This window comes from Meriones unguiculatus, chromosome 11 (genome assembly GCF_030254825.1).
Source record: "Meriones unguiculatus strain TT.TT164.6M chromosome 11, Bangor_MerUng_6.1, whole genome shotgun sequence".
Classification (NCBI taxonomy): domain Eukaryota; kingdom Metazoa; phylum Chordata; class Mammalia; order Rodentia; family Muridae; genus Meriones; species Meriones unguiculatus.
Window position 1 is genome coordinate 39965503 of NC_083359.1, and position 21856 is coordinate 39987358.

The following is a 21856-nucleotide window of genomic DNA, read 5'->3' on the forward strand; positions in this document are numbered from 1 at the left end:
GTCTCTGACTAGATTCCAGCCAGAATGCCTTCAGTATCTAGAGTCTGAGCTTCTGCTTGGAGGAGGCATAGATAATAAGATGGATCTTACCTTGGGCTCTTTTCTACTTGTCTTTTGCCATAGCTCCTCAGCCACAATCTGAAAAGGGATATACTACCTCTTGCAGGTATGCACCCCAAACATGGAGCCCAGAAAAAGTCAGATTATTCATTCAGGACTCCAGATCACTTTCTGTACAGGGGCCTATGTATTTAGATTGCCTAGAAAGCAGGTGCAGCATTGCCAGGTAAAGGAGACTGCCTTCCTGGGGTGGAGGAGGGGCCCCTGAGTCTGGTGAAAAGTTTCCCACAGAGGGAACTGGGGACACATGTTCTTGGGTCTCTGGAATTGGTGGATGTGGGGTCCAGGACTTCTAAAATTTCCTGCTGTTGCTCTTGGCCAACTGTCTTTCTGCCTGTGTCTAGCTTGCCTGCAGGGGCTGTTGGGTGCTGCCGGCTCTGTCAGAAGTGACCAGTGCTTCTACTCTTGTTTTAGGCAATGAGTATATCTGCAAGACAGGGTTGCTGCTGCCCTGTCCCACTGTCCTGCCAGTATATGTGCCCTGAGAAGAGCAGCAAGACCCTTAAGAACTCTGCTATCCCTGGCCATCTAGATATAGCCTTGCTGTTATGCCAGCTTTTCATGCTCACCACTTGCTCACTCACTCTCCCTCAGACCAGACCTGGGAGAAGGCTTCCCCTTAAGCATTTCCAGAAGCTACAAGAACTTCAGAAAGCCTGTGCCTGCCCCAACCTGGCTCCAGGCACCATTCAGATGCATGCTTTACTAGCTCTTCTTCTTACGTCTTTTCTGTCTCTACTCTGTTGTCTGAAATTGTTTTTCTCTCTTAAACCGCAATGTTTTGTGTTTCAGTTTGTTGTATGTTTTATTTAGTTTTTCTTATTTTTTTAAAGTAATTACGTTAAGTTCTTCTTATTTCATGCTCCAAATTTTAAGGTTTTTCTAATTTCTTAATTTTTGTTTGTTTTTGTTTTGTTTTTTGTTTTTATATACTGTAGTGTTTTAACCAAACAGTTGTGGCTACTCATGGTGAGGAATGACCGCTAAGAGTGTGGGTTCTTTGCAATACATTTGGAGGTCACTGCTCCCCGTTGATGTTTAGGAGGTTGAGAGGTTTGCCCTAGGTAAGTGGTGGCCAGGGGGGTGTATCCCCTGGGTAAGTGTGGCCCTGTAGGATAACAGAGCCGGGCACTGGGGGAGGCACAACCAGAGGGCAAAATGCCCCCATTTTTATCAAAGGGTCACAATGGGCAGAAGACCATGAATACTGAGGAAAGAAGTCTGGAAATGAGTGGGACTCATACCCCTGCTTCTTCCTGGCCTGCTTGGAATTTCTTTTTTTGCCCTTTAATGGGTTGCAGCAGCAGAAGTCTACATCCGAAATGCCTGATGACTCTGAAGAGAGGCAAGCATAAGTCTCAAAGGCTTCATGTAAATCATGCTCACCTCTTTCAGCGCTCACAAGAAGGTGAAGGAAAAAAATGTTTCTCCCTTATCATATTGGGCAGAAGCTGGATCCAGAAACAATTGAGAATTTTGTTATAGAGCCCTTTTTAAGATCGCTGGACTGTGTGCTGGTGTAAGGGTTTTTGCCTCAGCACTGCTGGCTAGCACTGAATTGTGTTTGTCTGCAGCCCATCCTAGCCACTGTAGGAGACAGAACAGCATCCTTGGCCACAACTCACTTGATTCCAGGAACACCACTGAATTCTGACAAGAGAACTGTCCTTCTCTGCCCAGCATCACCTACACAATTGCTTATCTAGAAATAAAGCAGGTTGTTAGATAAAGCCAGAACTTGATTTTTTAAGACATGACTATGTCCAGTACCGATAGACTCATGCTAGGGCCTGGCAGTGATCCAGTAAGTCGAACAGTGTCATCCACAGAACCAGCTCTGACCTCCAAGACCCAGGTGTATACTGTTCAGTTCATATCTCTGCATTTACCCAGCTCTATACAGAGTCATATACTTCGTTTTCCTTGCTACTCCCTGGTGAGCCTCCTCACCAACTCTTCTAAAAGGCATGCCCTCTCTCTGGAAGACAACTCCAAAACCCAGTACAGTGCATACCTGATATGTTTAGTGTCTTCCTTGGCCTTCACAACAGAGAAGCAAAGGGATCTGAAGAAAATCCGCTGCCTGGAATGACCAGGGCACCTACTCAGAGTCACATGTCATATACATTTGTCAGTATTACTTAACAGAGGAATCTTAAGAAAGTGAACAGTTTTTATCAGGAAAGTGCACAAGAAGAAATGTTTACTTCCTATTTCATACCCTTCAGTTGAGTGCCTCTTTTTCCCTCACAAGATTTGTAAGGTTAGCAGCTCACTTCTGTAAGAGCCTGAGTTTCCTCCAGTGCCCATTTTATTAAAGCAGAATTTGCATTGCTGTTCAGGGCTAAACTGTGTTTCAGCTGATGTGTGAGAGAAGAATTTAGGATCTGCTTAGTGGAGTCCCAGACCCAGAGTCAGAGAGACACTGAGTCCCTCTCTCCCACTGTCCTCAGGATTGAGCGTTGTGTCTAGAAATGGCACAAGGGAATAGTAGTGAATTAGTTTAGTGTGCAGCACAACCTGGCCCCCCAGTGCCAGGTAGCACCTTTCTTATCCCTGGGTAGAGCTCCTTGCTCCATGGTAGTCTGCCATTGGTTTCTGACCAGCCCGCAACTGCAAAGAACACCCACTGTGTCTTCCACCATGTCCTCTGTGTAGCATCATATCATTCATGATTGTGCTGGACTATCCTATGGCAAGTGTAAGCTGAAAGTTCCATTCAGTGAGATGGTGGCTTCTGGGAAATCAGAGGCAACTATGGGTGAGCATCATTGTTCAGGAGAAACTAGGCCAAAAGGAGACTCTAGAGGTAGGCACAGTGTTGTTTGGTTGTAGCCATGTAGCAGAGAAGCAGAGCCATGGGGCCTCAGCAGCCCCTCTAGCCATAGCACCATGGCCTATGATGTTCTTCCTCCTTCCTCTGTTTGGCTTTAGTGTCCAAACGATGAGATGTCTGAGTCTGGCCAGTCCTCGGCAGCTGCAACACCCAGTACTACAGGGACCAAGTCCAACACACCCACATCCTCCGTGCCCTCAGCAGCAGTCACACCACTCAATGAGAGCCTACAGCCACTGGGGGACTATGGCAATGTCACAAAAAACAACAAGCGGGCCCGAGAGAAGCGAAACAGCCGTAACATGGAAGTCCAGGTTACCCAGGAGATGCGGAATGTCAGTATCGGTATGTAGTCTGTTCAGCGCACAACCAGCAGGTATGAGAGGCACACTATCACCTCTCCTGCCCACATGTGAGAGGTGTTTCTTCCTCTTTGGGTTTTAGGTTGAGCAGATATAATGGCTCAGGCTTCTGTGGCAAATACCACAGGTAGGCAGTTTAAAGAGCTGTCCTTACAGGTAGGAAGACCAGGACCAAGGTACAGGCAGCCTCTCCTGAGGTCCTTTCTGGGCTTACAGAGGGCCACTTCCCTATGTCCTCACAGTATGTCTGTTCTGATCTCTCATGGACCCCAATTGAGTGAGGTGAGCCACATGGCCTCATTTTACTTTGGTCACTTCCTTAAAGACCAGACTCCAAACTGAGCATGGTGGCACACATTGATAATCTTAGCCCTTGGGAGGTGGGGGCAGGAAGAGCTATAATCCCAGCACTTGGGAGATAGAGACAGGAGGATCCAGAGTTTAAGACCAGCCTAGGGTACATGAGACTCTGTCTCAAATAAAACTTGAAAAAGTCCCAGTTTCCAAATTTTGTCACACAGCGCAGGCAGAGAGTAGGATCTCCCCTCAGCAAGCATATCTATTAGCTATGGGCCTTCCTCCCTAGACTCCATAATACTGGAGCCTCCAACTGCCTGGCCAGGATGGAGTGAGCCCTTTTTTGACAGTGATGTCTAGAGGAAAGTAGTGTGAATTCTGTAGGTGCAGGCCTGGGAAACCTTTGTGAATAAGGCAGGGGTTTTCAGGCTGTTCCATGACACCGAATTTCCTGTGCTCTATACTAGGTATGGGCAGCAGTGATGAGTGGTCTGATGTTCAGGACATTATCGACTCCACCCCAGAGCTGGATGTGTGTCCGGAAACTCGAATGGACCGCACAGGAAGCAGGTGCTCTTTCAGTCAGGCTCTTAGTGTGCTTGGGAGTGTGTTGGGGGCGGGGGGGTAGGGAGGATATTATTATCATATCCCAGTCATGTCTATACCCACACTACAGGGTTGTCGTTGAACAGATATATCAGTTAGCTTCCTATCCCTGTTAAAAAAATATTTGAAATTATCAATTTAAAAACAAGAAAGATAGCCAGGCATGGTGGCACACACCTGTTATCCTAGCACTTGGGAGGCAGAGGCAGGAAGATCTCTGTGAGTTCAAGACCAGCTTGGTCTATAAAGAGAGTTGGGACAGCCAAAGCTACACAGAGAAACCCTGATTAGAAAAACGAAACCAAAAAATGAAAATAAATAAAAGAAAGATTAGCCAGTGATGTTGGTGTACACCTTTAATCCCAGCACTTGGAGGCAGAAGCAGGCATCTCTGCGTTAAAGGATACACAGAGAAACCTTGTCTCAAAAAGCCAATAATAATAATAATAATAAGAAGAAGAAGAAGAAGAAGAAAGGTTATTTTTACTCATAGCTTTAGACATTTTAGGGCTTTTAACCTTTGGGTCTGTGGTACACAGTATATCATGAGGGAGCGATATGATAAGAGAATTGCTTACTTCATGGAGTTCTGGAAATGGAGACAGGGCTAGGGTCCTACTAGTACCTTCAAATGTATACCTTCTATAACTTCATTTCCTCCCACTTAGGCCTGCTTCCTAAAGTTGCCCCAGAGGCTTTTAGTCTTTGCACTTTTTGGAGACATTTCAGTTGCAGACCCTAAAACAAGCTTGGAGGGTTGCTGTCAGGTAGTACAGCACTGCTGTTTCTAACTGCTCTTTCTGTGTGTATCCAACAGCCCGACCCAGGGAATTGTAAACAAGGCTTTCGGCATCAACACCGACTCCCTGTATCATGAACTGTCTACAGCAGGGTCTGAGGTCATTGGAGATGTGGATGAGGGAGCCGACCTCCTAGGTAAACACAACTTACCACCCATGACTCTTTGACACTTGGGCTCTGTTGGTCTTTTCTTTTTTCTTTCTTTTCTTTTTTTAATTTACTTACTTATGATGAAGAAAAAGTTTTATGCTCCTTTGGGCTGAGGACTTTTATTTTATAATATTACTAAGGTAAATTCTTCCTTGTATGAACTTTCTTTAAAAGTTCTCTGTTTATGGTTTTTAATTTATTCACATAGACATACTGCTGGCATTTGGTATCCACTGGATATTCCTTGTGAGCAGCTGAGTGCTAGGAAAAGAGCCCACACCTTGCTCTAGGAAAAGCTGTGGATCTGGGGCTGGTTCTAGCACACACCCATGGCAGCCATTCCTGGGTGACTCCAGGGCCACCCCTCTACTTGCCAGGGAAAGAGACAGGATTCTCCTGCAGGCCACTATATCCAGTTCTAAGCAGAATGCTACATGACTTCTTCTCATTGCTCCACAGGGAGTAGCAGCTCTGGCCAGGGCTGCCATCTCACAGTCAGATAGGGCAAGACCACCATCAAGTGAAGGGTGAGCAGGTTCAGATGCATGGGAGCACAGGGGATGATCTGTGAGGTGCCTTTGGTGGCCAGGTTATGAGCTTATGTAACTGGCACTGTGGCTGCAGGCAGGCACAGAGTCCTATTCCGCCACAACAGAGATGTATCCCTCCATATGTGTTGCTGTGCATCTCTAACTCTGCTGTCATTTATGTGGGACAGTGAACACCCTAAGCTAAGGTTGCCATGAGACTCACTCTTGGTGTTAGGTGTTAGGGCCTTATGGGAAATAGGAAGTCAGAGGTCCATAAGGAGCTCAGTCAGGACTCACTACTATATAATCTGTGAGTACAGTGACAAATGACTTACTATGGTGAACAGATTCCAAAGGAATGAGCTGGGATATGGTTCCCACCCAAGGGCACTTCTGGCCTGTGTCCACAGCCACGCATGTGTGGTTTTAAAGATGATGTGGCACAGACAGTGGATGAGTAAGCACACCTGAGCAACCTGTGTGGCTATATTTTCGTCAGCTCTCTGAGCATCCCACAGTCAGGAGAGAGAGATACTGTATTCTTACAAACACAGTCTTAAGTTACTAGGTAAATGCTAGGTTTACAGTGGTGAGGCCCCTGCCCAGGAGGCCTGGCTTTCAGCTCCATGTATCTCAATACTGAAAGTTGTAAAAGGTATCTGCCCTGGTACACACTATTTTAAGAAGCTCAGTTTAAAAATGGAGGAGAGTGGGGAAAGGATTAGGAGGAGAGGAGGGAGGGAAACTATGGTTGAGATGTAAAATAAATAAATTAAATAAGTAAATAAGTAAATAAGCAAGCTGACAGTCAAGCTATAACATGCCAGTTATTGTTTAAAACCCCCTACTCTAAAATAGGGGGGTCGCTGGAGAGATGGCTCAGAGGATAGGAGCACTGGCTGTTCTTCCAAAGGGCCTGAGTTCAGTTCCCAGCAACCACCTGGTGGCTCACAACCATCTATAATGAGATCCAGTGCCCTTTTCTGGCAAGCAGGCACACATGCAGGCCTAATACTGTATAAATAATAAATAAATAAAATATTAAAAAAAAAAACCTAATTGCGTACATGCAAAGCTTCAAAAATGCTGAAGAAAACACATATTACAGAATATATATTTAAGCAGTAGTAAATGTCATGCCAACCTCTGCCTACTGCCTGCTGAGAATGTCACACCATGCACCAGGAGTAAGGGGATTATACTTCCCATGATCAAATAAGGAAACTGATGCTCAGAGAAGTCAAGCAGTTCCTCTAGTTGGGGGAATCCAAATCGTACATGCAGACCCAGTCTGTCTCACTCTGGTGTGTGATGGTTAGATTCATTCCTGCTATAGCAGACTGCCCGGTGTGGTCACCAGACCTAGATGTCCAGAAATAGCTATCCTTGAGAAGTAGACACACTTGTGTAAGAGGATGAGTCAGAGCTGTTTGGACAAAAATGAGCTTCACTCCATATTGTAATAAAATGGTTGTCTGATCTTATACCATGAAACAAATTAATTTTAGGTTGATCAAATATTTAAACAAAATTATAAGGACGGTGGAGCTGAGAAAGGATATCTCTCAAAAGACTATTTCCATAAGCCAGGTCTCTGCAATACCAAAACCATCATATGTCCATACATGTGACTGTGATAATTAAGAGTATGTGTATGCACTCCTGGTATGTATGCACTCCTGGTACAGTTCAGCGGTAGAACATAGGCTTACAGGAACCAATTTGATCCCTAGCACTCAGAACGAAAGAAAAGGGCAAGAAAGAGTGTGTGTGTTTCTTTACTATTGAGGCAAATTAAATACACTGGAAAATTAGCAAGAATAAATTAGAAAATCATAGATGATACCTCAACCACTTATAAAAACCACAGCTTCAGGATTAGTGAAAAATGAATGTAAAAATTAATTAACAAAAGACTTGTAGAGGAGGGTGGGGAGGTGGTGCTCCCCTGCTCCCTGTATGGAGCTGTGGAACAACAGGTAGATGGGCCACAGGTTCTCTGATGGTCTGTATCCATGTGTCCTGGACAGAATAACGAGTGCCTTTTATACGACAAGAGCAGATGGTGATGAGCACTTATGCAAAGCACCCACGTGCTTAGAGTCCCTCTGATAGCGCACTACCTGCCTGGGAGGATGGATAGTATAGGATATTTATCTAAAGAGGAGTGAGGAAAGGGATACATACCACTACTCTTCTTTATTTGTATTTCTATGACAAACATTTTTTTGGTTATTTAAATTGAGTGGGTTTTCGTGCTGCTTTTCTTCCCTGGGAAGTATACAAGCAGAACAGAATTCTTTCATTTATTGGAGGAAAAATGTGTTTTCCTACTGTAGTCCCCCCCTTTTTTTTTTTAAAGTAGTATGTGCTGAAGAGGCTACCTGTACCCGGAGAAGTCTGTTCACACCACTCCATGCTCCCCAGACACACACACACACACACACACACACACACACACACACACTACTTTTTGGCTTATTTTCTTTACAGTAGAGTCTTTTCTCCCTTATCATCTTGTCCCTCACTCAAGGTTATGTTTTCCCTACCAGTATTCCTGTAAGTATAGGGCTGAACAGGAGACCCCTGAATCCACCTCCCCGTGCACATCTGTGACACGGCAGGGCCTCCTTATATGCATGCACTGCCAGCACAGCTTGTTCACTCTAGAGGGGGTCCTTGGTATCTTTCACTCACCAACACACACACACCTTTCTCTTTACAGAATTGTTGAGGTCTGCTGGGCACTAGCCTACCACTGGGTGCTACAGATTTTGGCAGAGCTGAACAATAACTGGGTATTCTAGGCCCCTTGAAGAAGAAGGGATATCCATTTTAGTTCCTCCCTTGAAGGTTTCTGTATTCATGGGATGTGTTGTATCCTGGAACTACTAAAGTATTTTTTGTGCTCATCAGCATAGGAATGGCTGAATTATTGGTGCTTCTTTTCTTCTTAATAAGAATGTCTTTTATTTGTTGGTTCCATTCACCAATTGATTTTTGTTGCTTCTTCCCTGTCTCTCTGCTCCACTGGACGTGTCCCAGGGGAATTCTCAGGTGGGTATCTCTTTGGTTTGTCTCCATGTGGTCTCCCCTTTCCACTGTGGAGAGCAGCTGAAGTAGGGGATGGGGCATACACGTGGGATTTTCCCCTGCTGATGACCATCGCTAAGGACTATACACACTGACCTCTGATTTCTGTCTGGCTGCTCCAGGCCACTTAGCCCCTACAGCCATGTGCTTTGTTCCCAGCCTGCTACTGCCTAAAATGCCCAGATGGGATTGCTCCACTGACCACTGACAGGCTTTTAATAATATGACCCCCATTTTCAATCCTGAAAAGGCCCCTGAGGGCCATTTCTGAAGGATCTATAGAGCCACTAAGAACATAAGACAGTACACCCTAGAAGTTAAGAGTGCTGTGAAGCCCCTGTGAAGTGTAGTCCACCTGCATAGGCAGGCTGAACTGCTGTATACAGGAGGCCCTGAGGCCCACCTGTCCCTATAATTTTGGTCCTTTAGTGTGTTCAATGGCAGCCAAGCCCCTGGGCAGAGCTTCTCATTGTGTGGTTTCCTCTGGCTGTCTGTTCTGTTGCCCACAGATAAAATTTTACAGGAATCCCTGGCTTCATCCTGCCTTCTGCCCTCCTGTTCCCTCTGCTACCAACTCTAACCCAACCAGACGTGGCCCCCAACACCTCCTACCTTGCTGTCTATACAGGCTTAACACGCTTCTTTTCTCTCCCTCCTCCCGCCCTGTTGCCCGTCTCCTGTGGGACTGGGATGCTCCCGTAGTGCGCGATGATTTTTTTGGTAAGGCCAAGGCCCTGCTTAAGTGTCTGTTTTTTTTTCTCTTTCTGGCCTCCTCTCTCTATCCAACATCTTCCCATGCTTCATGAGCCATTTGCTTTGTGGGCCAATGGCAGTGAGTGGGGCTTCAGGGTTTCCAGGTACCTCAGGCCTGGGGTGAGGTGCCATCTTTCCATTCTGTTTCAGCTGGGGTGGGAGGTGGCCTTCCCTCCAAGCTGCTGGTCACCATGGGTAAATTACTGACTGTCGATGAGAGGCTCCGGGCCGGGGCGGACCTTGCACTTGGTGCTCTCTCGTAGCTCACCAGGTCCTTGTCTGAAGCAAAGGGTGTCAGGGAGGACATCTAGCTGACCTATGAGCAGCACTTCACTGGGCCCTTGCTGTTTCAGACAAAAATACAGGGGAAGGCTAGCCTGGGGATTAAATTTGGAACTCTGGGGATTATAGGATATATATTCAGAGAACTCAGTGTTTTGGCAGAAAGGCTGTGTCAGTTCTCCATGAAAATCTCCTGTTCTCACATCCACTCCCTCTCCACACTTCCTGAGCCCACTGCCTAGGCCAGGTCCTACTAGACCTGCATGTAACCCCGTGGTGGGCTGCAACTGCAGTAAGTCATCATCCGTGGAGCAAAGGTTTTCTCTGAGGACTGTACTGTCATCTCTGTCCTTTGTCACATGCCAACATTTGTTCATCAGGGGTTGGCATTGAAAGGCCATGTGGGTAAACCATAGAGCTGGAGTGGGGGCATAGCTAAGGGACAGGAGTGAAATGGCTTCACAGGGGCTACTCCAAGGCCTGCTACAAAGCTGAATTTCTGCTAGGAGCTTAGCTAGAAGGAATATCCTAGGGCTCTAAATGTGAACCCAGGGAAGATCAGGGCTTCCTGTTGGCTATAGATGAGGCCAAGGACCTCTTCAGGTCTGACTGCCCCTCCTTTTGCAGCCCAACTACCCTGCAGATGGGAGTATCAAACCCTTGTCCCTTCCTACCTCAAAGCACAGGACCAGGAAGGTTGTTATTCTGTGGCAGAGGCAGGTGCTATAGAACAACAAAGTCCATTTAGAGAGGCTTAAGAACAACCCCCCCCCCCACTTTCATTTCAGGAATGGGCAAAGAAGTGGGGAACCTGCTGCTGGAGAACTCACAGCTTCTAGAGACAAAGTAAGAGTCCTCTATACTAGCCAGGCCCAACTCAAGGCTTGACGGCCCCTGAAGCATGACTGTTACCATCACCTCTAGTGGGAACGACCCATAAGACTCCTGAGTGGTTCATTCAGAAAGGTTTCTGTAGGAGACTTCAGTCAGGATGACTGCTTCATTAAATGCCCAGGTCAAACAGGCGTTCCCATTCTAGACCAGGATGTATCTCAGGCCTTTTTTCTTCATATTCAAAAGGCAGACACAGGAGTATGAGTTTGAAGCTAACCTGGGCTACATAGCAAAGCTCTGTCTCCCAATAAAACAAATAGAAGTCCTTGTCACAAAAGTGTGCATGTGGGCTCTCATTAAGCCCTCATCTTTCTGCCCTTTAAAGAAATGCTTTGAATGTGGTGAAGAATGACCTCATTGCCAAGGTTGACCAACTGTCAGGAGAGCAGGAAGTGCTAAAGGGTGAGCTGGAAGCAGCCAAGCAAGCCAAAGTCAAGCTGGAGAACCGAATCAAAGAACTTGAAGAAGAGCTGAAAAGGTGCGAACCAGAGACTTGAACTTCACATGGTTTCCAAGCTGCCACTTCCTCTATGTCCTTAATAAAGTCAGCCTTCGCTTCTGACATCTAAGAGGTCCCCACTTACCCTAGTAGCTTTGTGTGCTTACTGGTCAGGGTCTAGACAGGTAGGTCCATTGTCTCTCCAAGCCCTTGTCTCCTGCCAAGTCCTTTGTTCCCTCACCATGTACTGTTCATGTGCCCTTTTGGGAATGGTGGTGACATCCTCAGCTACAGATATCACCCCATTCTTTACTCAGGAATGCAGGGCTGATCAAGTACCTCTGGCTACTTGAGCACCCCACACTCTGCTCCACAGCCCTCTGCTCAGCCAAGGTCAAAGCCACATGGTCTTTGGAAATCCTGCACCCCCGTTCTAGCCCCTCTGAAATGGGAGGGGCCAATGTAGGATCCCAATGAAGGCCTGTGGGAACTACCTGCTCTGGACTTGCCTGCCCACCAGTATAGCCTGATTCACTCCCTCTTGGGCGTGAATCACCTCATTTTGGTTAGAGCAGCCAAATGCCTGGGCTTTGGAGCACATTTGGCAGGGCTTTTACCCTGCCTGCCTTTTTCCACATCCCGTAGAGTCAAGTCAGAAGCAGTAATCGCCCGTCGTGAGCCCAGAGAAGAGGTGGAGGATGTAAGCAGCTATCTCTGTACAGAATTGGTATATCCACTATTAACCTGTGGGCACGGGTGGGCTGGGCATGGCAGGGTTTCCTAGACTTGCTGATTCTTCTGGGTCCTCCTCACCTCTCACTTGTGACCTCTGAACCCATTGCATGTCCTCCTGATCCTCACATTTCTACCCTCTCCCATTGATTCCTTCTGTAATTCCAGCTGTTTTTTCTGTTACCTAAGAAGCTGCAGAAGCAGCAACAGCCACTGCTGGTATTCATCTGCATCCTGGGCAGTGCAACCAAGCCTTGAGCCTGCACCTTCTCCTACTCCCCAAAAATCAGGTCCGGCCCAGCATAGTTTACCCTCCTGTGCCAGAGCACCTTCAGGAGAACAGACTGGGTCCATTATAACAGAGCAGTCATTTATCTGCTCAGTCATTTGGGGCACAATGTAAAGCTTATCTCAGAATAGTCAAGGAGAGGCTGAGAATGTGGATTTTGGTCACTTCAATAGTGGCTAGTCCAGGCCTCTACCCTCTTTATTACACACTGGCAAGAGCAAATTTTGGGTAGGTGGGACTGTGTGCAGGAAGGGACCTGCCCTATGCTCTTTCTCTCAACTCCCTTAAGTTCATCCTGTTCAAACTCAGGGTGCAGCTTTGGGGAGAAGAGTGGCAAATCCCATTTGGCCTCCCCTGAACCCTTTCCCATGCCCTTGCCACTCTCACTATCACTTGTCCCCACCTAGGTTGTAGACATGAAAGAAGCCACATATGCTTGATTATCCTGCTGTTCCTCATTGGTGAAACCATGTTCTCCTCTTTACAGGACAAAATCCCCATGGCCCAGCGCCGACGCTTCACAAGGGTTGAGATGGCCCGAGTGCTCATGGAACGCAATCAGTACAAGGAGCGGCTGATGGAGCTGCAGGAGGCTGTGCGGTGGACTGAGATGATCAGGTGTGCACTTCCCCAGCAAGTTCATGGCTCTGGTTGGATCTATGGTTCCTGAGCTGGGGTGGTAGGATTATAGTAGCCATGGGGTTTGGCTGTACTCTGTCACACTTCCTTGCCCCAGAGGGTTGGAACAGTTTGAATGCTCCAGAGTCAATCAGTTCAGCTCTTCTTCACTCTTCCCTGCAGAGCATCAAGGGAACACCCATCTGTCCAGGAAAAGAAGAAGTCCACTATCTGGCAGTTGTGAGTATGGTGCTCTAGGGTGGGAGAGTCTTCCGACAGCCTGCTGCTGCTCCACACATGGCTCACTTATCTCTGTCTCCTTGGCAGCTTCAGCCGCCTCTTCAGCTCCTCATCCAGCCCACCTCCAGCCAAACGGTCCTACCCGTCTGTGAACATTCACTACAAGTCACCCACCACAGCCGGCTTCAGCCAGCGTCGCAGCCATGCCATGTGTCAGATCTCAGCCGGCAGCCGACCCCTGGAGTTCTTCCCTGATGAGTGGGTGTCCCCAGCCCCTGCTCCTCCAGCCTGTAAGGGGAAGGTGCCAGGTGTCCTAAGCCCAACCACTCCATACTTAAAGTTGGAGAGCAGACTTTTAACGCTGCACTGTGGGACAGGAGTTATCAAGAGCAGCAAAAATGACAGCTACTCTCAAGGTTCACTACCCTCAACATGAACTAGTGCTCAGGTTCTGTCTAAATGCCTTCTGGCCAGGACTGCAGTTCCTAGGGACCATTCTCTTAGTTTTCGAAGACTATGCTGGGTTCTAAGCCAGAACCCAGCTTAAGGTGTGGCCTTAAGGTCTGAGTACTACCCTGATACTTGATTGAGCGTCTTGCTGCCACAAGGAGCCATAATAGGCCACCTTTGTGGATAACAACTGGTAGCCTCTCTTAGGTTACACTGCAGTTGCTGCTGTCTGAGCCCGTGTTCAGCAGCATAGAAGGAAATGAATGCTTAAGCACAGTCACACCCCATAATTGAGAAAAGTCACCTTCTGTCAAATAGTATCCCCTGTCTCTGAAGAGGTAAGGGCAGAATCAGGCAGGCTGTGAGGCATGGCACACTTTAAAGAAGACCAGTGGGACTATGGGTGCCCAGCCTCACACAGATGGCCCACCTTGAACAGATGTGGTAACCTGTCATTCCTCTCACCTAGTGACTGCACCTCTTCTGCCCGGCGAGAGCAGAAGCGGGAGCAGTATCGCCAGGTTCGTGAACACGTGCGCAATGATGATGGGAGGCTGCAGGCCTGTGGATGGAGCCTGCCTGCAAAGTACAAGCAGGTATTTGGGGCAGAGGGTGGTATCCAGGTATGGAGAGGGTGTTGTGAGAGGGACATCACCAAGGCCCAGCACAGTGGTAGTGCAGAGCCAGGAGGCACCCATCTCCTTCTTGATGCTAGTGGATCTGAAACTCAGAGAGTATTCTAGTTTGCTTTCTGTTGCCTATGATAAAACACTGACCAGAACAACTTGGGTGAAAAATGGGTTATTTGACTTAGACTTCCATCATGATGAAAACCTGAAGCAGAAATCACGAAAAGACATTGTTTTATTGGCTTGTTTTCCATTTCATACTCAACTTGGCTTTTTTATACAACCCAAAACCACATGCCCAGGGTGGCACCTCCCACATACATGCCTACTGACCAGTCTTATGGAGGCAGTTCCTCCATTGAGGTGATTCTTCAAGTTGACAAAAACTAATCAGTACAGAGGGCCAGGAGAGCCAGAGCCAATGACTGTATACCAGAAGCCAACAGCAAGGCTTCTGTAAGCTGAGGTGTCTCCCTGGACCTCAAACTGCAGCACCTCCTGCTCTATTATTACAGCTGAGTCCCAATGGAGGTCAGGAAGATACCAGGATGAAAAATGTACCTGTTCCTGTGTATTGCCGACCTCTGGTAGAGAAAGACCCCACAATGAAGGTGAGCATTGAGGATCCTGCTCAGAGGCTCCTAAGGGAATCCTGGGCAACAGAGTCTCCATTGCTGCAGCTCCTGGGAGGCCACAGCGGAGCCAGTGACCTAGAACCCATGGTCCTGTCCTTGCAGCTTTGGTGTGCTGCTGGTGTCAACCTGAGCGGGTGGAAACCAAACGAAGAGGACTCCAGCAGTGGACCCAAGCCTGCACCAGGTCGAGACCCTCTGACCTGCGACCGGGAGGTAGAAGGCGAGCCCAAAAGCAGCCATCCATCACCTGAAAAGAAGAAGGTCAGTATATTGTTCAAGAGTCTGGCTTTACCCTACATAAAGTCTCTAGATAGTTCCTTGCAGGTTCTGCCTAAAAGTGACCACACCTTGATGATGGTGCTTCCCTTTTCCTCCATGAGAGGAAGCAGGGGCTACAGCATCCAGGATAACATTGCTGCTTCTCTATAGTCCAGGTTTCCTCCCTGCCTGTGGAGCAGTGGGTCTGTCTACTGTCCTTGGTAACAGAGGTCAGCCTCGGGAGAACCAGGCACATCTTCTATCATACAGAGTAGAAGGCAGCAGGATGGGCTGCTCACAGGAGAAGCCCAGTGATTTGCAGGGAATCCCAGAGCACATACACGGCTTGACTTAGTAGCCTTTCCCAAGTTAATTGCTTCCTCTTAGAGATGAACCATCCAGATACGGTTCTGTGGGCTGTAGGGGAAGATAACTGTATCCGTTGATGCCATATTCAAGGCTAGATCTTAGGAAGTGCCAGAGATTTCCTGACTCATGTTGATACCAAGTTCAGGTACCAGCTTTGATCTCCCCACTGATATGCTCTGAAACAGGCAAAGGAGGTCCCTGAGGCAGATGCTACCTCCAGTCGGGTATGGATCCTCACCAGCACTCTGACCACCAGCAAGGTGGTGATCATTGATGCCAACCAACCAGGCACTGTTGTGGATCAGTTCACAGTCTGCAATGCCCACGTCCTGTGTATCTCCAGCATTCCTGGTGAGCTGGGGCTCCCATTGCCAGGTGCTGTCCAACAGCAGGCACTTGCCTGTGGACTGCCCTGCAAAACCGGTGCTCAAGGCAGGTAGCTTCCGTTTCAGCCAGGTAGGACTGGGATAATTGAGTAAGAAGCAGGGATTAGAGGACTGCTAGGGTGTAAGTAGACAGTGGGTCAAGTTATCTCCCTCCATGTGTCCAGGAGGAAGCTCTCCAGGGTTCAGGCAAAGGTCCTGGCTTCACCCCTCAGCAGGAGCCTCATGACCTATTAGCCCAGCCCCATGATAAGTGCTGAGGGCCCTGAAGCTCTCCGCTTTGAAACCTCACCCTTTTGCTGAGATGGCCTCTACTCCTTGGAGTTCTTCAGGATCTTTGATTTGATGGAGCAGAGCATTACTTCTCAGTTCCTTTTGACCTATAAGCTTGACCCTAAACCGGAGAGTGTGTGTCCCTAGAGGGCCAGGCATGGCTATGTGTGGAGACTAGGCTGACTGAAAGCAGAGCCAGCCAAGCAGGCAGCTCCTGTCTCCCTCTGCCTGCACTGAAATGGAGCTCTGGGGTGGCTTTGTTGGACTGATGTTGGACTGATGGACTGGAAATTTTTCCTCCAGCGGCCAGCGACAGTGACTATCCCCCTGGGGAGATGTTCCTAGACAGTGATGTGAACCCTGAAGACTCAGGTGCTGATGGTGTGCTGGCTGGCATCACCCTGGTAGGGTGTGCTACCCGCTGCAATGTGCCACGTAGCAACTGTTCCTCCCGAGGAGACACTCCAGTACTGGACAAGGGGCAGGGTAAGTCCTGGATGGTCTTCTCCCTGTCCCCACATTCCTCTTCTTCTGCCTTGCCGGGCTTACTCTTCTTTCCACAGGGGATGTGGCAGCCACTGCCAATGGGAAGGTCAATCCATCCCAATCCACAGAAGAAGCCACAGAAGCCACAGAAGTGCCAGACCCCGGTCCCAACGAGCCAGAAGCAACGACAGTTCGGCCTGGGCCCCTCACAGAGCATGTCTTCACTGACCCGGCACCCACCCCACCCTCCAGCACCCAGCCTGCCAGGTAGGCTCTCCTGGATTGGGTCAGATAAGTGGAGGGGAGAATTGCAGAGGTGAATTGGGATCAAGCATATGCTTCTACGACCCACACTGCAACTACAAGTACCATTCTTCCTGCAGTGAGAATGGGCCAGAGACAGATGGCAACATTGTACAGCCTCAAGTGGAGCCCAGTGGGGAGCCCTCAACAGCCACCAGTAGTGCTGCACCCACCATGTGGCTAGGAGCCCAGAATGGCTGGTAGGTAAAGCCAGAGACACAACACGTGGGATGTGGTGGGAGAGCTCGCTGAGCCACGTAAGCTTTGCCCATCTGCCTTCTTGCAGGCTCTACGTACATTCAGCAGTAGCCAACTGGAAGAAGTGTCTGCACTCCATCAAGCTAAAAGACTCGGTGCTGAGCCTGGTGTATGTGACCCCCACTGAGGGGTGGGGTCAGGGACCCAAGGTGCCCAGCAACCTCAGCCTACCTTACTGACTTACCATTCCAGGCATGTCAAAGGCCGAGTGCTGGTAGCTCTTGCAGATGGGACCCTGGCCATCTTCCATCGTGGCGAGGGTAAGACCTAGTAGCCCTTGCAGAGACAAGCCTAGGGGTTCCTGGGCCCCTGGATCCATCCTGAGCCTGGCAATGGGTCCTTCATACCAGCCCTGTGAGCATAGACCCTAGCCAGATCTGAGCAGGTGTCCTGGCCTCCTTTTAGATGGCCAGTGGGACCTGAGCAACTACCACCTAATGGACCTGGGCCACCCACACCACTCCATCCGCTGCATGGCTGTTGTGGATGACCGCGTCTGGTGTGGCTACAAGAACAAGGTGCATGTCATCCAGCCCAAGACAATGCAGATTGAGGCAAGTGTAGCCGTAACCCCCAGAGTTGGGAGGGGCTTCTGCCAGATTGGAGGTTGGGACAGGCTGTGTGCCATTAAGGTGGACCCTGCATCACATCCCAGAAAGCCCTTACCTTTCCATTACCTACTCCTGTTGACTGGCTGCTATTACCCCATAGAAGTCATTTGATGCCCACCCGAGGCGGGAAAGCCAGGTGCGACAGCTGGCCTGGATCGGTGACGGAGTGTGGGTCTCTATCCGCTTAGACTCCACGCTTCGGCTTTACCATGCCCGCACCCACCAGCACCTGCAGGACGTGGACATTGAGCCCTACGTCAGCAAGATGCTGGGTGAGTCAGAGGCGGGCACACACCTGTAATCTCAGCACTTGGGAGGTGGGGGCAGGAGGGTCAGGGGTTCAAGGCCATCTTTACACAGTTCAAGTTTGAGGCCACCCTCGGCTGAGAGCCTGCCTCAGCATAAATTAAAAAAAGAAAGATGTTATTTTAGAAGATGTGCCGGGTAACATACCTGAGGCACCTATCACTGACACTCTTCCTATCCCACCAGGTACTGGCAAGCTGGGCTTCTCCTTTGTGCGCATCACAGCCCTACTCATCGCAGGCAACCGTCTGTGGGTGGGCACTGGCAACGGCGTTGTCATCTCCATCCCCTTGACTGAGAGTAAGTTCCCAACCCTAGAGGACACCCTATCAAGAAAACAGCAGCTACGCTAAAGAGTTCCCAGAGTAGGTGGGCTGGGAAGCTACCTCTCTGGCCAAGCTCAACCTTCCTTTCTCCCCCCAGCTGTAGTCCTGCATCGAGGCCAGCTCTTGGGGCTCCGAGGTATGTCCTCAGCACTTACCCACTTGTAGCCTAAAGCATTTGCTATACCCCCATACTCACCTTCTCCAGCTGCCTGCTGAAAATAAAGTGGTCCTATCCTCCTGTCCCTGTTTCCCCAGCCAACAAGACATCCCCAACATCTGGAGAGGGAACCCGCCCAGGGGGCATCATCCACGTGTATGGGGACGACAGCAGTGACAAGGCAGCCAGTAGTTTCATTCCCTACTGCTCCATGGCTCAGGCTCAGCTCTGCTTCCATGGGCACCGTGATGCTGTCAAATTCTTTGTCTCTGTGCCAGGTACATAGATGATCTTAACCCACTTTGCCCTCTGTGCTACAGTAGCACAGCTATAACCTTTACAAGAGGCCACGGTCCTGAGATACCTCTGCCCATGACAGGAAATGTGCTGGCCACTCTCAATGGCAGTGTGCTAGACAGCCCATCAGAGGGCCCTGGGCCTACTGCACCTGCTGCAGATACTGAGGGCCAGAAGTTGAAGAATGCACTGGTGCTGAGTGGTGGTGAAGGCTACATCGACTTCCGCATTGGTAAGTAGGCACAGACTAGAGGTGGGGCCTGGTGTGGGCATGTGGGAGTCCTCTTCATGGTTGCCAATTCTCCAGGGGATGGAGAGGATGATGAAACTGAGGAAGGTGCTGGGGATGTGAACCAGACGAAGCCTGTGTTGTCCAAGGCTGAACGCAGCCACATCATCGTGTGGCAAGTGTCCTATACCCCTGAGTGAGACCCTGCCCTGCCTGATGCCAACTGTACATAAGACCCTACCTGCCTGACCCCCCGCCTGTTCCTTGGGGCAGCAAGGTTCGTCCATCCCCTTTTAACCTCTCAACTTGCAGCTTTTGCCTGAGGTCCAGCCCCCAGCTGTTAAGAGACGGGTGAAGCAGGTTTTGGGGAGTGAGGCAGGAGCAAATGTCTTTCCCATCAGGGAGGAGAAAGCCTCTGGGACACCCTCTCTCCAGCAGCTCCTGGCCCTGGACAACACCCAGCCCAACATGAAGTCCCAGGGTCCCCTCAGGGCAAGGCAGGACCAAAATGGCTATAGGCAGCCCCTACAGGTGGCCCTAGCTCCACTCACGCCTGATTAGTCCTGGCAGGAGCAAGAGCCTCATACTGCCTAGTCTTCCCCAAGTCTACTTGCTTTGCATGCAGCCCTGAGGAAGGGGTTCCTGATTCCTCATTCCTAAACCTTTGCTCTTCCTGAGGGACCCAGGCCTAGCCACCATCCTCTGCGCAGAAGCAAGGTTAGGGCTGCCCAGATTCTGGACCTCAGCCAGCCTTCTCTGGGCCTTTCCCATTTCCAAACTTACATTCCCTTGGCCTCCAGTCTGGGTCTTACCTGGGAACCTGGCATGAATGCTCAGGGCCAGCCTCCCTGGGGCAGCTGCTTCAATGACAAATACCCATTAACCCAAGGAAGCTGGACTGTCCAGCCCCTCACAGACCAGTGTCCCCTAGATTCTTCCTGGGCACAAGATTTACCTTGGAGGAACAAGACCCTAGTGCCCTTCCCTTCCCAGAAGTCCCAAGGGTAGAATTTCTCAGGCTGCCAGGGCAGGCACAGGCCTCAGGAAGAAGGGTGGCCCTGGTCTCCCCAGAGTCAGTCCTAGGATGTGAGCTCAGCCTCAGGTTAGTGGAGGATGGTGTGCTCCCAGGGCCTGCCTCCTGCACAGGGCTCCAAGGAGCCCAGCTCCCGGACACGTACTAAGTGCCTAGGGTTGCCGGCTGTGGCCTGCTCCCTTGGAGAGCAACTGACAAGAGGCTGCCAAGGCAGAGGCCAGAAGAGCTGAGGACAGGCCAGGATGGGCACAATCGTAAGCAAGTGTATGGAAACAGGTGCTGCCCTGGCCCTGGCCTTACTCTTCCAGGGGCACTGATTAGAGTCAGTTGGCCTCTACTGCCCTCTCCCCACGCAGAGAAGCACAGATCCAGGGGCACTGCCCCTGAGCCCATCTGGCCATGATAAGCTGCAGCAATGTACAGCTGCAGGCTTCTCCCATCACCCTGCCACCTCTCCACTGTGATGTATGTCCCTTGTCTGTTCCCACAGGAGTGTGAAGTGACTGGGGTTAGCTGGGTGGGTGCAACTGGAGGAAGGGGCCAATGCAACTCTCCTCAGGCTTTGGCCTTGCAAGTGAACTCACATATCTGCTGTGTATGTAATAAATGTCTCAACACTAATTTTGTCTTGAAACTGCACCAGCACACAAGGGTTTACTGCAGTTTATTATGAAAAGAAATACAGGGAGGGGTGTGGGAGTAGCAGTCCCTAGACAGACTGGGTTGGGTGGACCTGCACCCACACAGCACTATCGCTGCTGCTGAGCTCTGTGAAGATCACAGAAGACCAACGACCTCCAGGTTGGTAATGCTGGCTTCAGTAAATCTACTCGTATAGCCAGTGCCCAGCGCTGTCCTCCCAGCACAGAAGCTCATCCTCTCGGAACCAAAGAGCGATCTCTCTGTGAGCGCTTTCTACCGAGTCACTGCCATGAATCACATTCCTGTGGGAGAATGGCAAGTGAGCAAGGAGGGGAAGGGTGAGGGGTGGCTGGGGAGGAAGATAGGACTTACTTGCCAACTTCCACGCAGAAATCCCCACGGATCGTGCCAGGCATGGCATCTCCTGGGTCAGTGGCCCCTATGAGGGCCCGAGAAGCACGTACGACGTCCAGCCCTTGCCACACCTGCGGGGGGTACTGTCAGGGCCATTAGAGCTTCCCAGTCTTTGCCCTCCCCTTGCAGGTGACCGAAAACTCACCATGGCCACCACAGGACCAGAGCGCATGTATTTAACTAGTCGGCTGTAAAAAGGTCTCTCACGCAGCTCGGCATAATGCTCCCGCAGTAACTCCTCAGAGGCCTAGGGGAGGAATAGCTACCTGTACTAGGGCCCCGACAGTAGACCCGCCCGATTCCCTTCCGGGATCCGCCTGCTCCTTTGCGCGCCCACACCTGCACTAGCTTCAGTGCCACCAGCTTGAAGCCCTTCCTCTCAAAGCGACGCACGACCTCGCCCACCAGCCGCCGCTGCACGCCGTCAGGCTTCACCGCCAAGAACGTGCGCTCGTTCACGCCGCTGTAGGCTGCAGGAGTAATGGCTTCAGGCATGCTCCACCACGCGCCCCCGGCCCGGCACCGCCCCCACCTCGCCTAGGTGCTCACCTGCGGGAAAGAGGTTTGCGAAGATGGTCAGCACCAGGCAGATCATGGCGGCGGATAGGGCGGACCAGGCGGTGAGGGGGCGGGGCCTCCCTTAAAGAACCTCTGGACGTGGGTTCTCCAGGCGTCCTGCAGTCATAGTGCTCAAGGCCTGCCTGTGTACAGGAACCCTAGGCGCCCTACCTTGTGTCCGCACCGCCACCCTCCCT

The 21856-nt window shown here is 50.1% G+C and overlaps 2 protein-coding genes across 13 annotated transcripts in view; one reads left to right on the plus strand and one right to left on the minus strand.

Annotated features, from left to right (window-relative positions):
* Mapk8ip3 (mitogen-activated protein kinase 8 interacting protein 3) overlaps positions 1-20666 on the plus strand; it is a 39871-nt gene extending 19205 nt beyond the window's left edge. For 8 of the 11 annotated variants that reach the window (XM_021637155.2, XM_021637164.2, XM_021637156.2 and 5 more), the window contains 27 exons: positions 3055-3301; positions 4083-4185; positions 5039-5157; positions 8748-8759; positions 9498-9515; positions 10619-10676; positions 11050-11202; positions 11809-11890; positions 12672-12802; positions 12986-13042; positions 13130-13300; positions 13962-14088; positions 14637-14732; positions 14859-15017; positions 15569-15734; positions 16343-16525; positions 16603-16792; positions 16909-17028; positions 17115-17195; positions 17279-17346; positions 17492-17640; positions 17798-17969; positions 18190-18303; positions 18427-18465; positions 18585-18764; positions 18866-19015; positions 19091-20666. In XM_021637155.2, coding sequence (XP_021492830.1) covers positions 3055-3301; positions 4083-4185; positions 5039-5157; positions 8748-8759; positions 9498-9515; positions 10619-10676; positions 11050-11202; positions 11809-11890; positions 12672-12802; positions 12986-13042; positions 13130-13300; positions 13962-14088; positions 14637-14732; positions 14859-15017; positions 15569-15734; positions 16343-16525; positions 16603-16792; positions 16909-17028; positions 17115-17195; positions 17279-17346; positions 17492-17640; positions 17798-17969; positions 18190-18303; positions 18427-18465; positions 18585-18764; positions 18866-19015; positions 19091-19212 — 3267 coding nt within the window. In that variant the 3' untranslated portion in view covers positions 19213-20666. Of the gene's footprint in view, positions 1-1041; positions 1185-3054; positions 3302-4082; positions 4186-5038; positions 5158-8747; positions 8760-9497; positions 9516-10618; positions 10677-11049; positions 11203-11808; positions 11891-12671; positions 12803-12985; positions 13043-13129; positions 13301-13961; positions 14089-14636; positions 14733-14858; positions 15018-15568; positions 15735-16342; positions 16526-16602; positions 16793-16908; positions 17029-17114; positions 17196-17278; positions 17347-17491; positions 17641-17797; positions 17970-18189; positions 18304-18426; positions 18466-18584; positions 18765-18865; positions 19016-19090 lie in introns of those variants that run through there. The other 3 variants (XM_021637160.2, XM_060363987.1, XM_060363986.1) reach the window with 2 other exon arrangements.
* On the minus strand, positions 20667-21844 carry Nme3 (NME/NM23 nucleoside diphosphate kinase 3). 2 transcript variants are annotated; one of them, XM_060363995.1, is made up of 5 exons: positions 21651-21844; positions 21441-21571; positions 21247-21348; positions 21060-21184; positions 20667-20989 (listed from the first exon to the last, which is right to left on the minus strand). In XM_060363995.1, the coding sequence occupies exons 1-5, from the start codon at positions 21694-21696 to the stop codon at positions 20872-20874; spliced, it is 522 nt and encodes a 173-aa protein (XP_060219978.1). In that variant the 5' UTR covers positions 21697-21844; the 3' UTR covers positions 20667-20871. The 2 variants fall into 2 exon arrangements, with proteins under 2 accessions (XP_060219978.1, XP_021492852.1); XM_021637177.2 differs by having other exon boundaries at positions 20693-20989; positions 21060-21172.
* Between the last annotated feature and the right edge of the window lie 12 nt (positions 21845-21856).